Source organism: Melanotaenia boesemani, chromosome 9 (genome assembly GCF_017639745.1).
Source record: "Melanotaenia boesemani isolate fMelBoe1 chromosome 9, fMelBoe1.pri, whole genome shotgun sequence".
Classification (NCBI taxonomy): domain Eukaryota; kingdom Metazoa; phylum Chordata; class Actinopteri; order Atheriniformes; family Melanotaeniidae; genus Melanotaenia; species Melanotaenia boesemani.
The window spans coordinates 14,602,461-14,617,205 of record NC_055690.1 but is presented as its reverse complement, the minus strand read 5'-3'; the positions used below and the strand labels follow the sequence as shown (position 1 = coordinate 14,617,205).

Below are 14,745 nucleotides of genomic sequence, written 5' to 3'. Positions count from 1 at the left end.
CATCCCTCCATATACATCTATTCTTACACGTGGCTAATCAGCTGGGTGTTTTTGGCCTGGTTGTTACAATCATAGCATTTCCATCTACAGTGTCAATCACACATGTAATGATGATCCATTGCTGGTAGCGATCAGGTAAAGTAAGTGTGGGTTAATTCCTTTAGTTTGACCATTGCTCACAAACTATCAAAACAAAACACACAACTTATTCAGTTTTACTTACAACTTGTGGCTCGGGATTGTAAAACGTGGTTTTTGATTATAGGAACAGACCTTCCTTTCAGCTAAAGCCTGGTCGCAAATCCTTTGTTGTACCTGTCCTTAATCATCCATTGATGATGTGCCAGTCACAAATACAAATGCTGGTGCAACTCTGTGGCTGGTTCCCAAAAACAAACTCCATCCATTGCTGTCCAACTGTTGTTTACATTGTGCACCATTATTTTCTTCGTGAACCATTTGTTTATAGGTTTGGACATCATAGCTCGTAGCAGTACTTTTTTCATCTCTGCCCATATTGTGTGTATACCAGTTTCTCATACAGTAACTGACTGCAATGATATTGAAAAACATATAAAGTAGGAGGTTAATAGATCCTTGAATCTTAATTGTATAAATATCTTTGACAAGATTTTGCACTGCAATGACTAATGGCAAAAGCAAAATGCAATATTATGACTTGTTTTATAGCCTATAATTATGTCATCATCTGAATGCCCTGAGGCGGGATATCAGGTGGAAACAAGCTTAGATTTAATGAGGTGACAGTTTTAAAGGTATATTAGACGTCATATTTTCAGCCGTTTTATGTTGCACAATATCAGTCATTTTCCTTCTTTTGATATGAGTGATTTGGTTTGTAAATTAATCAAAACTCTTCTATTCAGTTAGAAAAAAGGACTGCATTGGAGCTGTCATTGAATTCCACAGGGAAAATCTATGTCTTAGCCTGTCAGACAAAGCAGACGCTGTGTTCTCACGTTATAAATCTTGATCCAGCCTTCATCCTTAAGTATTTTGACTTGAAACATGCCTTAGGTGATGCTGTCAGCTTTTTCTTCATCATAAGCCCTTTTTTACTTGACAACCTAATGAATTTTACTGCTACACATTTTAGCACATCATTTGTCTTTCTTTTAGAACAACATAATGCCAAAGGCACTCAGTCAAGACCATGAATGAGTTTAATCTGAGCTGGCTTAACAACTACTTCTCCTAGATTCCTTTTTCCCGTGAGTTATTGGATGTTTGAAACCATGATCCCTAGGGTTTTTTAAACTAAGAATGACATCACAAAGGTGCAAGGCTATGTGACATACTTGAGAAGTGTCCGGGTGTTATTAACCCAATGTCACATAGACCAAATTCAAATCCTCACCACAGGCTTGCTGACATTTCATCTTTGCTCCCAAAGCTGTAACAGGCAACAACAAAAGAAAAGCAAGATTTTTTATGTTGTTCTGCAGATTTGGGCCATCTTTACAGTCTCCTTGTGGTCTTACCAACTATTTTGCACATCTGTGGACATAGTAAAAACAGCTAAAATCCTGACATACATTCTGTTACCAAGGCTGCCAGTATTTATCTGATTTTAAATTTTGCAGAGTTTTTTTTTTTTTTTTTTTTTTCCAGTGCTGCTGAGAAACTGGCTGGATGCCTGCAACGCTCTTACCACACATCTTTTCAGGGCCTCATTTTCATCTCTTCTAATCAGAACTCGACATATTGAGAGCATGAGTTGGTTTATCTGCACTCTCTCATTGGACTGTGAATGGTAAGTGTGTGCTACATTAAATTAGCATACACATGTTTCTCCCTGACAAGCACCAGTCCATGGCGGAATGAGTGTTTGTGCAGACAGAGGATGCGTGAGGCTGTGAATAGGAGATAGCGCTTGTTGTTTGCTCAGTTTGCTTGACTTAGATGAGGTTGGAAGTGAACTGTGACATGGCCATCACAGAAAAATTAACAAAATCATTACCATGAACTCGGTACTGAGCATAACATACAAGTCTATCTAAGTGTGTGTTGTCCCAAAGAGAAAGCAATGCTGGCATGGCTCTAGGCATGTTTAGAAAGTGAATTTTGTGAAATAAAAAGTTATTGAACCTATTATGAAAGAAAAATTCATATTTTGCCAGAAAAATGCACACCCATTTGTTGCTGGGCACCTGTATTTGAAAATGTTACATTTAAGACCCATTCACACCAGGATAGTCTGGGGGACTTGGTTTGATTTGGCGAGAATTTTTGCACACTGATTTAGTTTGGTTGGCTTTTACACTTCAGAAGAAAGAAAATATAAAAAAAAAGAAGAAAAAAGAAGAGAATATGGATGAGTGTTTGCCAGGACCTAAACTGGCTTGTTTACCACAATTAAACAATGGAGAAAATAAAAAATGTATATACAGAAATGTATGTAGGAAAGACAGCAAATTATCTGACAAGTTGCACTTCGTTGCGCCTTACATCTCTTCCTGTCTTTGGTTCACTGGATGGCCTGTTTGCTTTCATGCTGTCTGCATGCTGTACCAGCAGACAAGAGTTCACTTCTTTGGTCCGCACAAGAGTCCAAATACGTGTTTGCACTGCTCCAAACAGGCTGGACTATCCGTGGAAGTGGATCAGAGTTAGTTTAAACAGCACCGGTGTGAATTAATAGAGCCATTCAGATTTGCAGGGTAAGATTACTTTACAAAAAAGTAGCATAACTTTTAAAAAGCCATAATATGTCTCATTCAAGGCTAATTATACATGAAAACATTGCTTCCACTAAATTTAGAGTTGAGCCACCTTGATTCAAAATAAGTTTTAAAATGTATACATTTATCCATATAATTTTCATAACATTATTTTTAGCATAAAAAAAGAAAGAAAGAAAATGGCAAGGAATGAGCTCTGTCAGGATTTTTTTTTTCAAGCAGAGGTCAGAAAAGAGAGAGAGAAAAGAAATTATTGCATGTCACTGGAGCTGTTCAGCAAAGATGATTCAAAACCATGATGCATATGTTTGCTCATTTGTTTTGACCATAACACAGCTTCGGAGAAGAGAGAGAGCGAGATTAATAGGTGTGTCAAGTGTGAACTGACAGCCTTGTGTCATAACATCAAAGTCTAAGAAGGTTACACATCACGGGTGGATTTTATTTTCTCCCCGCGCATCTTTAATTAAAATGTTACAGAATTCCCCTTGGCTCGCATTTTTTGCCACAAAAAGCCTTGAGGTGGTTACTATGCACTGAGAGCATGGATAAACAACTATCAAGTCATATTATCTTTTCTTCTCCCCCCAGTGAAATTTGCGTACTTGCAACAGTGGTTGCATTTGGATGTCTGAATAGCCACATCACAATGCACTTATGTGGTGGTAAATGTTAAAAAAAATTTTTTGTGTGTTTTCAAAGTCAGACTGTCAAAGGAGCAGCTTCAGAATGCGTCGCTTGGAAGGATTAAATGGTTGTTGGTTTTTTGGGGGGTTTTTTGGGGGGGAAAGGATTGTTCACATTAACATATTGATTGAATTTTTAGAGATTATACAAAAAAAAAAAAAAAAGCGAGGATTCAGGGCTCTGTCTTCATTTGAATTTGTGTCTGTGTTCAGAGCACATGTGCCCAGTTAAACAAATAAAGAAGCTGGATGAGGGAGCATCATTGTAGTTTGTCATTAATTTCCTGCCACCTTGAAATAAAGTCTGAATTATCTTCTCCACTGCCCTATTATATTGATTTGCTACATTCAGAAACCTCAAGTTTCTCCTATAGATTACGTTTTCCTCCTGTTGGATTATTGAAAATATGTATCTTTTAAGATTAATACAATAAACAAAGTCTTAGTTGTCATTACTCACCCAGATTCCCCACACGTGAAATCTCATGGTAATGGTGTAAAGCACGAGGTATAGCAGATGAAAGAAGCAGATTTCATGGTGAAATTAGGTCATGGAAGGCCACCAGTCTGTCAGCCATGGTGCTGTGGATGTGGACAATTTGTCTCTGAATCATGACCATGAGCCTCAAACACTAAAACAAGCTAACATAACCAGCATTCAGAAAATGTTCACCTTGGCTACAGCTATTTAAATTCTTGAAATATTGCATTTTTCTCACCTAAGATAAATTCTTCAATCTCCATCTAACTGATCCTTGTTCACAATCTGTCTTTTATGGCCAGAAAATGTTTTCATGTCACCACGATGGACTTCTGGGTTTTTGGCAGCTTTGTTTACCCCAGCTACTCTGAGTTGTTAGAGCAAGTTCAGACTCCTCGCAAGCTTTGAACTTATTTAACATTGGTGCTGTTAAACAAACCTGAGAAGCAAAGTTTCAAGTGGGCTCAATAATATGTGTTGCATCATGAGAAGGTGTGGGAACAAGATAGCCATGAAAAGTATTTTATAAAGTCTGTTAATTCAGCACCAGGGATAAAACTGCCCAGAGAGCAGCTGTGACAGTTATAGTGAGAGCTACTAACTGGCTGTGACTCAACTTGGCACTGAGGGATTGCGCTAAAGTTCACCAAAGCCACCATGCAATATTTAGCACCCTTTCAGCCAATCCGCACCATTTGTCCTGGAACTGTATGTCTGTTTTCCTCTTTGCGGTTGGCTGCTGATGCCCTCCAAGCAAATCTATCAGCATGTAAACTGACACATATTTTTTCTTTGACATTTGCACTTTTACTTAACCACAATAAACCAATCATGCATTCAGAGATGAATCACATTCTGGCCTTGAGGATTGACGTACCTGTATTTGCTGTGGGTTTTGTAACCAACGAGACAGTGTTTGGGAGAAATACAATACACAAAACCTGCACAGATACTGTCAATAGCTAAATCCTGTGTTCATCCTCTCGAAAACTGGCAAGTCTGATCAGAATAGTTATATTAGTCATTAGACTGATGTTCCCTCCAGCTAGAGTAGTTAAATTTTAGTTGACATTACAGGTAGAAACTACCTGCAAAACCAGTATTTTATATTCGCTAAGAGATTATTTTTAGTGCAATTCCTAACAGAAAAGCATTGCAGCCCTAATTTATATAGACAGTGTTATATTAACAGTATTGTTTTAACAGTGTTGATATCTTTACTAGAATGTTAAATACATTCTGGAAATAAAAAGATGTGCAATGTTAAACTTCGATGTGGACATCTTTTGTACATGTGTGTTTGTGTACATGCTGCCAGAAGGTGGCTCGATGTCAGGGCAATAGGCATTTCATTGAAATGACACTATGTAACTTTCCGAACTTAAAACTCAGAGTTTTGAGGTCAGCACAGTGACATTTATTATGTAGATTCCTGGAGCTGTCGCTGCCCAGCAGTGTTCCAAGGCTGAGAAGCCTCACTTCAAAACTTTGGCTTTCAGGATGCTGCATCACGTTTTAGCTGAGTTTCGCTTTACACACAGCATCACACGGCAGCAACTGCATATATAAAAACATACTGGCCTTTTTTAATGTGCACCATAGCTGATTTATCAAATAAATGCAGGAGGACATTATAGGAGGAAAAGAGGGGAAAAAAAAGAAAGAAAGGGTTTTTACTAACTGGAGAGAGCTCAGGGAGGAGGTAGGATGCAAGATGGATGTTGAATTAGCCGACGTTAGGGGGTGTGTCAGTGCGAACCTTTGCTAAAGTTCTGTAGTGCTTCTTTAAATGTGACTATTTGTTTCCATTGTATTGAAACACTAAGTTTTATTAGATAAAATCTCTCACAAAGAAAGAAGATAGTACATTTATCCACACTTCTCTGGATATCCAGATGTAAAGAGACTTTTGAGCTGCTTGAAGGGCTTCAAGTTGGGCCTAACTTTTAGTTTTGGCTCCATTTGTTTTGACTGAGATTATATATATATATATATATATGTATGTATGTGTGTGTGTGTGTGTGTGTGTGACTGTGACTGTGACTGGCCAATACATGATATGAGTATGACTAGATAGTATTACTTAAAATGTAACAAAAATAACAGGTATTTTGTATGCAATTGTTTTCCCTTTTATAAAAATTTATTTACAAGAGAGCAGATAATCCTTCATGCTCTATCATCAGTTAATTGATTATTATTTGCTGTGCTTTTGTATGAATAGTCTAAAATATGATGGGAATGTATGATGAAATATTCTGCACAGCTGATGCAAAGTGTGGATGTTGTGGTGTGACAAAATTATTTCATTTCCTCACAGCAGCTGTTACTCAGCCTAGTAATCCATCTTTCTCTTACTTACTTGGAATGTAATACATTTGTCTTCATTTATATGATAAAGGGGTAATAAAAGCTGCCTACAAGCACTTCTTAATACTACAAATGAACAAGTTTCTAATCATAGAAAAATACTAGTATACAAATGATAAATGGGAGGCAACTAAAGAATAAATGCTTGAGTAAATATATATATATACTACCGGTCAAAAGTTTGGACACACTTTCCCAGATTTAATAGGAAAGTGAGCCAAAACTTTTAACTGGTTTTGTATTTGGCTGTTGATGGAAACTTCAGCTGATAACTGTTGAATCAGCGAGGGGCTGTGGGTAGATTTTGTAGGTATTATGCAACATAACTGCGACCTGGTGAATATGAAATACAAAATCTTTGTGCATTTAATTAAAATAAAGTTACAAGTACTAACACTAACTAGTAAAGAATTTCTTGATTTTGATTATAAGCTATAAGATATTAGAGAAGAAGTAGAAGTAGTTATTTGTTATTAGGCTGTATGCTAATACACTGACATGAACCCATCCTAAGCACCCAACACCAACATATGTTACATCTGTTTAAAAAAGCATTACAGTTTCTCTTCTTTCACTTTGTCCGGTGTGAGCTGTGTTATAGTTCTCTCTAAAGGCCTGATTAAAGCCCTGTTAGTCATGCAGAAACAAAACAGAAAAAAAGTGTAATCAAAATGGAAATGAGTTTAATTTTGCTATGGAAACAGAGGAAGCAGGCAGACTCATTTCTGCTCAAAAAGAAAACCCTCGGAAAAGCCTGTTCTCTCGAGTTTTTTTCTTTTGTCTGTTTCTAATGGTAGTGGCAAATATGAATCCAGGTCTAAAAATGGTAAAAAAATAAAAATAATAATCTTAAAAGTGTGTTAAGTTTAATTTTATTTTTATCCTCATGAGCATAGATCTCATTTAAATGTTTTACTTTGTGAAAGCTACAGATGACAGATGTGAAATTGTGAAATCTTGCTGGTTGTGCCCCATAATTAGCATTCTTGTTGGCTGTTCATTTTCTCTATCATCAGACAAAAAGTTACAGAGATGATTGCAGAAAACATTTTCAGAGAAACCAATTTAATCATTGAAATTGCTCAGGGTCTTTTACACAAATATGTTACTTCTTGATAAGCCTGTATGAGAGGTGCTTTTTGGACATCAAATATTCAGTCAGTTCTTTTAACAAGCCCAGAGTTAGACTCCGCTGTCTCGGGATTTTAGACCCATCCACACTTATATGGGCTGTCAGAGTGCTGCTGCCAACAACAAGAAAGCAATGAAACGTTAGCGTACCTCCTTGTGCTCTTCCTTTATATTTTTTAAGAGCTCCCAGCATTTGTCAACTACACAACTTCAACAACACGGCCACTGATTCAGGTTTTTTGTCGTGCCAGGTTGTGCAGGGTCTTAAGCCACGTACTGTAGCTGCTGTGTCACAAACAAGCATTCAAGTCAAATCTAGTTAGTCGGCTTGACCATTGTGCAGTATAAAAACAGAGCCCAAAGCCTGCACCCGGTGAATTGGTCCATAAAGAAAGGGTTATGATAAAGAGAAAAAAGGGAAAAGAAAGGCATGCTCTCGTGTTTGAGGAGGACTCAGGGGGCAGAATAAATAAAGGCGGGGGGAAGGGAAGGCAAGCCTGCCTTTGTATCTTTTAATAAGGAGTCAGTTATCTGCACATGTGCCACACTAATTAGCCAGCGGGGATCTGGTGTTGGTTGCAGTCTACAGACTAAAAGGGGATAGTGAGACAACACTGTGGTCCTGATTCTCTATCCTGATGCCCCAGGGGCAGCTGGGTACACCACCTGTTTATGAACTCTGAAATGGTCTCTAATTGGACTTCTGACTGTGGACCACCCACATGAAGACATAAAGACTATCTAAATGGGGACAATGAAGGCCACATTAATAGTAACTAAGCAAACATTTGCTAAAGAATTCTGTGCTATTAATATTTTATGTTCCTGCCATTTTAATTTTTTCAGTTGAACATTTTTAAAAGATAAATAAGAATAAAAATCACTTAAGTTGTTGCAAGAAGACACAATCATTGTTTTAATCATTGTTTGTTTTTGTGAAATTTCTAGGCCAAAAAATGAAAACTCATTTGTTAAAATACACTACCAGTCAAAGGTTTGGACACACTATAGATTTAAGGGAAAGTGTGTCCAAAACCAAAAGCATGTTTTAGAAAACATGACAGCAAACAATTCACAAAACACAAAATTTATCAGAAGACAGCAATGAAAACACACAAACTTTTTAAAGAATGTTAAAAATAAATTCAAATTATATTCAAGTTGAAAATGAATGCTGTGTGTGTCTTTTTATGTCTAATTTTTTTTTTGTGTGTGTATTTTGTTCATTGTTGTGCGTTCTAGTTTGCACCTCAAGTGATTTATCTGTAATTGCTCTCAGGATTAAAATTCCCTTTTTGAACCTTCAAAATTAAAACGCTGACTTGGTGTCATGCAATCAGTGTCAGACTGTATATCATCTTCTGCTGAAGTGTGTTGGCTCACCCTCATCTCATGTGTTTGGTAAATCATCATTCATTCATGTGCATGATTCTCAGCAACCTTTGTATCTTTGTTTGACTCACAGGCTGTGCTCTTATGTAGTGTTGTCAGTCAGATGCTGCTGTTTGAATTACCAGATAGACTAAAAAGTGCCAGATAATAACTTTAGCACAGCATGAAGCTATTTTACTGTCACATTAATTGCAACACTACAGGCACAGCCGGGGACATGATCACTGCATGTGGAATGTTCTTTGTTTTTGTTAATTTGACCGTGTCTGTTCTAAAGTGTGAGTGCAGGTCATCACATTTTGTGAAAAGCCTGCATAGGTTTTTACTGTCAATTTTCTAATGGAGGGAGTGGCAGATAAAATTATGGATCACCTTCCCCTTCACACTCTGGTGATCTAAAGTACTCTCCAATGAATGATTCTGTCTGCACGTCTGCTATTTATCTGAAGCGAAGCCAGATCTCACTGAGGAAAAAGATACTTCCGACAGACTGCCACTCACTCAACCAAAGGGATTGGATGATTAAGATTCCACTTACCTCCCCACCCTGACCACCCAGCCCAAATTAACCCCCTGTCAGTGGTATACAAAGAGAATGGGCATGGCTGAGTCTGATTTATTTCACACAGAGCCATCATAAGGGCACAGTTGGCCTCCTGTCTCCTTGATGAGCCATACACACCCCAACCCTTATGGCCTTTCTTTTTTCTCCTCCCCCCCACTGTCCCGCCCTCACACCGCCTGTCGGGCACACTCAACCTGTCAATCTGCAGACATGTCAGGCACAAAGAAAGCCCCGAATCATAAGGAACTGATAAGCAATTAATGGTGCATCGTTGTATTTGCATCACAAGTGTTTGAACAGTATTTGTAGTATTGTCAGTCAAGCAGGGTGAGACTTGGCCCTCCCTCCTTGTCCTGCCCATGTGCTCCTTTCAGGGTGCAGCCACTTATTGCAACTGATATGGTAGAGATACCTCTGTTTAACACATTCAAGCCCAACACGGGACAACAGGACAACCTCATGCTGTGCCCAGAGAAAAGCTGAAGATTATGAACACTTACCGATCGACTGACTGAAATTTGCATTTGGAATCTGTCCACTGTTCAAGTTAAATTTTTTTCTTCCATTTTTTAGCTATGTGGATGTTTGGATACCAGAAAAAGAGATGGATCTGGGTATTTCTTAGCATGTTTGCTGTCTGTTTGCATCCTGGATGCAGAGGGCTGGAGGTCTGGACCATGGGTGTGGAAAATGGGCAGAATGCATCCAGTTTCTCAGTCCCTGTGGTGTTATTGTTGACAGAATCGGGAGTCACTCAGGATGGTGCCAGCGAGGGGGCAACAACAGCTCCTACATCCGAACATGAAGACGACAACACTTTGGGCTACACAGGTATTGCTGTTGTATTCAGTCATATTCTGAAGGCTCTCTGTGCCACCATGTCTGAACTTGAGGTTTGTACCAACAAGTAGGTCTTTGTACAGTCACTTTAATACCATTTGTGGTCCCTTATGCAACAGTAGAATTATTAGATACCCCATGTCCGGCAGTGAACTGTAAACAAACCATTAACTACAGGTCTGGAGTTGCTTTAAACCTTTTCAGAGAATATTTTAAAGTATCAGATCCCACTTTTTACATATATGGCAAATGTACAGCACATGCAAACATGATCTTTGTGTTTTGACTGCTGCTAAATGTTTTAAATGAGTTTGGAAAGAGAATTATGTGAAAATAAGGCTAAAACCAACACTGTAGCAGTCCTGTAGCCAGTCTCACCAGTCTGCTGAGAGTTCTGCAGGGAAAAGATGAGTCTGAAATGGGTTCACCTGAGGGGCTAACTGCCTCACACACACACACACGTGCACATAACAGAATAAAGTCTGGAGAAAATTACTGATGACACATGTGTTTTGGTTGAGTTTTCCTGGCCTCTTTCCTCAGAGTGAGGGGAAAAAATGTTCACAGTGAGGCGTCACAGCAAGAAGACCTACCTCCCAAGGTGATTTTTGGGACCTCACACAGGCAAGCAAAGGAAATGAAAATCCAAATTATGCAAGAAAAATCTTAAAAGGGTCCATCACTGTGTGCAGTTGCTTGGTATCTGTAGATTTTAAAGGAAATTCAGAAAGAAATCACCAAATCTATACGATTATATCATTGGTATTATGGTATGAGCCTCATCAGTAATGACACAATGCATTCAAAGACGCTGAGCCCTAAATAAGTACAAAAAGTGCTGTTGTGTTTTTAATTTTTCAATTTAATCTTTAATTTTAATGCAAAATGACCATAACATGACAAAAAAAAAATAAATCATTAAATACAGCATGGCACTCTAGAAGGTACCAGTCTAACTTGATTCAATGACACCTGTTACATCAGAGTTTATTAATGCTGTAGATTAATATTTGAGGCCACAAAACAATCTATTGTGTGTTCAGTAGAACACACAATGATCCAATCTTTTTTTCAAACTGATCCAATCTTTTTTTCAAATTTTGACCAAATATCATTAGTAAACAGCAAGAAGCTCAATTTCTAAATTGTAACATGATCATCTTAAGCCAGACACGTGGCATTTCTGTGTTTTTTCAAGTCTGTAGGTTTCAAGTCGGGTCATTGATCCTCTCTGCTGCAACAGCTTGATCCTGACTGAAAAGTGAATGTGAAAAATGTGAAATGAATTTGGAATACTTACATTTCTGCAGCTACAGCATAATAAATGTCATTTCAGGTTTTGCCAGATAAATGTTATGTGTGTGATGGCACAGCGATGGGTTTGTTTAGTTTTAAAAATAACATAACAGAATTTTTACTCATAGTGTAAAATCAAAAAATTTGTTTATATCTTATATTATAACTAAAAATATATTAATATTGGGGCAATTTAACTAAATTAAAATCTTCAGGATTCCCACGTCCTGAGGTAACATATCAGTTATAGCTCCAACACAAACTTTCCAGGCTTGGATGAGACTTTAAAGAGGAAAATCATATCTGCTTCACTGCATTTGGGTTTATCTTTAGAACGATAAATCTCTGTTGGACAGTGCCAGGAGTTCATCCTTAATCTGGTTTGTGCATGAAAATGAAGGCAATCGATCTGGCCTAGTCAGTGAATTGGAAATGAGACTAATGTGGCCTAATACCTAATTGTGGCCCTGATAGGACAAAGTGGACGGCTGCCAAACAGTGCATTTTCAAGGAGCGTGACTCACTGAACGGAGCGTGAGGACAATCTTGACGGCAGCCAGTTTGAGCTGAAGTGAAAAAAAACCTTCAAGCACTTCAGGCAATAATCCTCTTAAGTTTTGGATGTGTTTAATTGTGTCTTTGTCATATGATGTAGGTGATGCTGATAAGAGGTACATTTATGTATGAGGTCTGTGCTTTCTCCCAAATGATTTTGATAGAGAAGCATGTCGTCATCATATATGACCTGTTGAAATACTAATATCCTTAATACTCAGATCTGACTTTATTATAACTAAAAACATCTGGCACAGTTCTGGCAATGACATGCTAATGTTTGTATGGTAGTCACCTGGGACTAATAGAGCCTACTGTGAATTTTATAGGAAACCACATGCTGACCTGAAATTTGCAATACAATAAATGTTTTTTTTTATATATATTATTATTATTTTTTTTATTGGTCCCCCAGTACCTTGAGTGTGAGCCAGCTCTAAATTGTTTCCTGATATCGAAGAGCTTTGCACAGAAATACCCATTCATAATAAATGAGACTGGCCTGTGAGAAGCCAGTGGTTTAGAGAGGCATGCTAAAATTCTTGCACTTGCACTTTGTTCATTGTCTCTTGGCAGGCAAACACACATAGGGAGGAGACACGTCTTTCGTTCCTCTGCCTTAACATGAAAGGCTGAGCATTACCTCAGAAAGCGCATCAGCACCCATATCCTCCCTCTCCACTGACAGCTACCATTGCGTTTGTCACAAATCACAAAGGACAGCAACTTCAGAGAGCCACTCTGTCAGGTTATGGATTAAAGATGGGAATAAAGAGAGAGAAGTGAAGTGAAGGTTGCCATGCTGTCGTCCCCGATTGGCTCCAGAAAAGAAGGGTCCAGCCTGCTGTAATACAGCATTTTATCTGCTGTGGAAGCAGACACCCCTGATCAGCCAAAACAAATCGCTCTCTCCGTGTCATGTATATGCACAGAATGTGTTATGAAAGTCATGATTCAATAGACAGAAATATCCAGCCCGTAGTACAAATCAGGCTGCTATTTCACATTTATATAAAAATATCACTTTGATTACCTATTTGCCCTCTATTGTTGTGTTTCTGTACAAAGAAAATAGTCATATTTATAGTTTAGAGGAAAATGATGCAGTGTAGGATGCAGGATACTGTGTTATACTGTAACCAAGTCTGTTTGGATTTTCTTTTGTGTGGGAAGAAAATAACTGACTTGAGTGCAAAAGATGAACCTGAACCATCCACCAGGCTGACGTATAAGTCGCTGACATCTTCATGTCTAACAAAATACTCATTTTTGACTCAGTCATGACAAAAGGTTGACATTAAATATTTGATATTAATGTTTTATTAATGGTGGAGGTCCTCTACGTTTCTACTAAGGTTAAATATTAGTTTGTGGTAATTATTTATCATTTATGCATGTAGACTGAAAAATAAGCAAATAAGCATTGAAGAAAAAAAGCAAGAATCATTTGCGCCTGAGATCTGACTAATACTGAAAGAGCCGAGACAATCTTTAAATTTAAAATTCAAAGTGTTATCTGAAACAGGTGTTTAACTTGATATTCCCCTACAGAGCTACTTCTTTTTTTGTATTTGTAATGTTTTAGTTCTAAGCCTGCTGTGATTGGTCAGCCTATTGATCAGTAGTGTAGTTGGTTCGTTGTGTGAGTTTCACCAAACTGCCCATATAAGAGATATTATGGGTAAAAGTGTTTCAGGCTGATGTATTTCAAAAACAGAAGCCTCAGCTGCAGGCTGTAACAGTTCAGGGTGCCTGTTTTCTCCTTTTTGACAATGACGTTGATTTGTCTGTGTCTGGATTTGTAGCACTGACAGCTTTACCATGAGCGAGATGGAGAGCCATATTCACTACTCATCCTTTGCCATCATTGCGGGGCTCTTACACTTGGCCTTGAGTCCCCACCCTGAAAACCAATTTCTTGGACAGTGTCAATCTCAGATTTATTACCCAAGAGTCGCAACAGGAGCATTGTGTCACATCTCCATCACACTCATTTCTGTTCTTCCGTCTTTGTGCCCTGAAGAGAATGATGTAGGCAGCAAAGAGAGAGCTACACATTCAGCCAGCTTCATTCTCATATATTAGCCTCAGTGCAGCAACAGTATTCATTTCCCAGTGCAACGACAGAGAAAGATCCACGGCCACACCTTGAGGAGCGATTCACTGGAGATATAATTAGTTATAACTATGCACTAATGCCCTAAATGCAGCTTCCCCGCTGTTTCTGAGCTGCTAAGAATGGTAGGAGGGTTTTGTTCCCCATCCAATCTCTTTTCATCTCCCTGATCTGCCCTGCTTTAGCTCGACCCTGCCCAAGGAAATGGGTCTATTAACCATTCTTGTCAGGATAGCATGTGGAGTAATGTAGTCAAGAAGCACTGAAGTGGGGTTAAGATTTGAAATGGGAGTTACCATGAGTGAGCACAGGTCAAAATGACAGTGTGTTGTGAGAACTAAATTAGAATATTCAGATTCATGTTTCTAGCGTCCTCATGATAATTGAGAAGAAAATTGGATAGGGTTTTCTAAGTGCTAATAATCAGCTCCTCTTGCCTCATCAAACATACTTAATTTCCCAGTGAAAGGATAATAAGTGTTTTCCGATGTAAATGGGTCACATTCTTTGCCACCTTAATGAGGAAAAAAGAAAATGATATAGCTCAGCTAAGTTAGAGAGTTAGTTGTTTGTAAAGCTATCAAAACATTTTCTTGCTGTTTTGCTTTTCT

At 38.2% G+C, this 14,745-nt stretch overlaps 1 protein-coding gene across 6 annotated transcripts in view; it reads left to right on the top strand.

The window, feature by feature from the left end:
• Positions 1 to 14,745, top strand: part of robo1 (roundabout, axon guidance receptor, homolog 1 (Drosophila)) — a 291,012-nt gene that overhangs the window by 133,673 nt on the left and 142,594 nt on the right. For 4 of the 6 annotated variants that reach the window (XM_041994260.1, XM_041994259.1, XM_041994258.1 and 1 more), the window contains one exon: positions 10,069 to 10,158. The exons of the other annotated variants lie outside the window; for them this stretch is intronic. In XM_041994260.1, the coding sequence (XP_041850194.1) occupies positions 10,069 to 10,158 (90 nt within the window). The remainder of the gene's footprint in view (positions 1 to 10,068; positions 10,159 to 14,745) is intronic. 6 annotated transcript variants of the gene reach the window in all.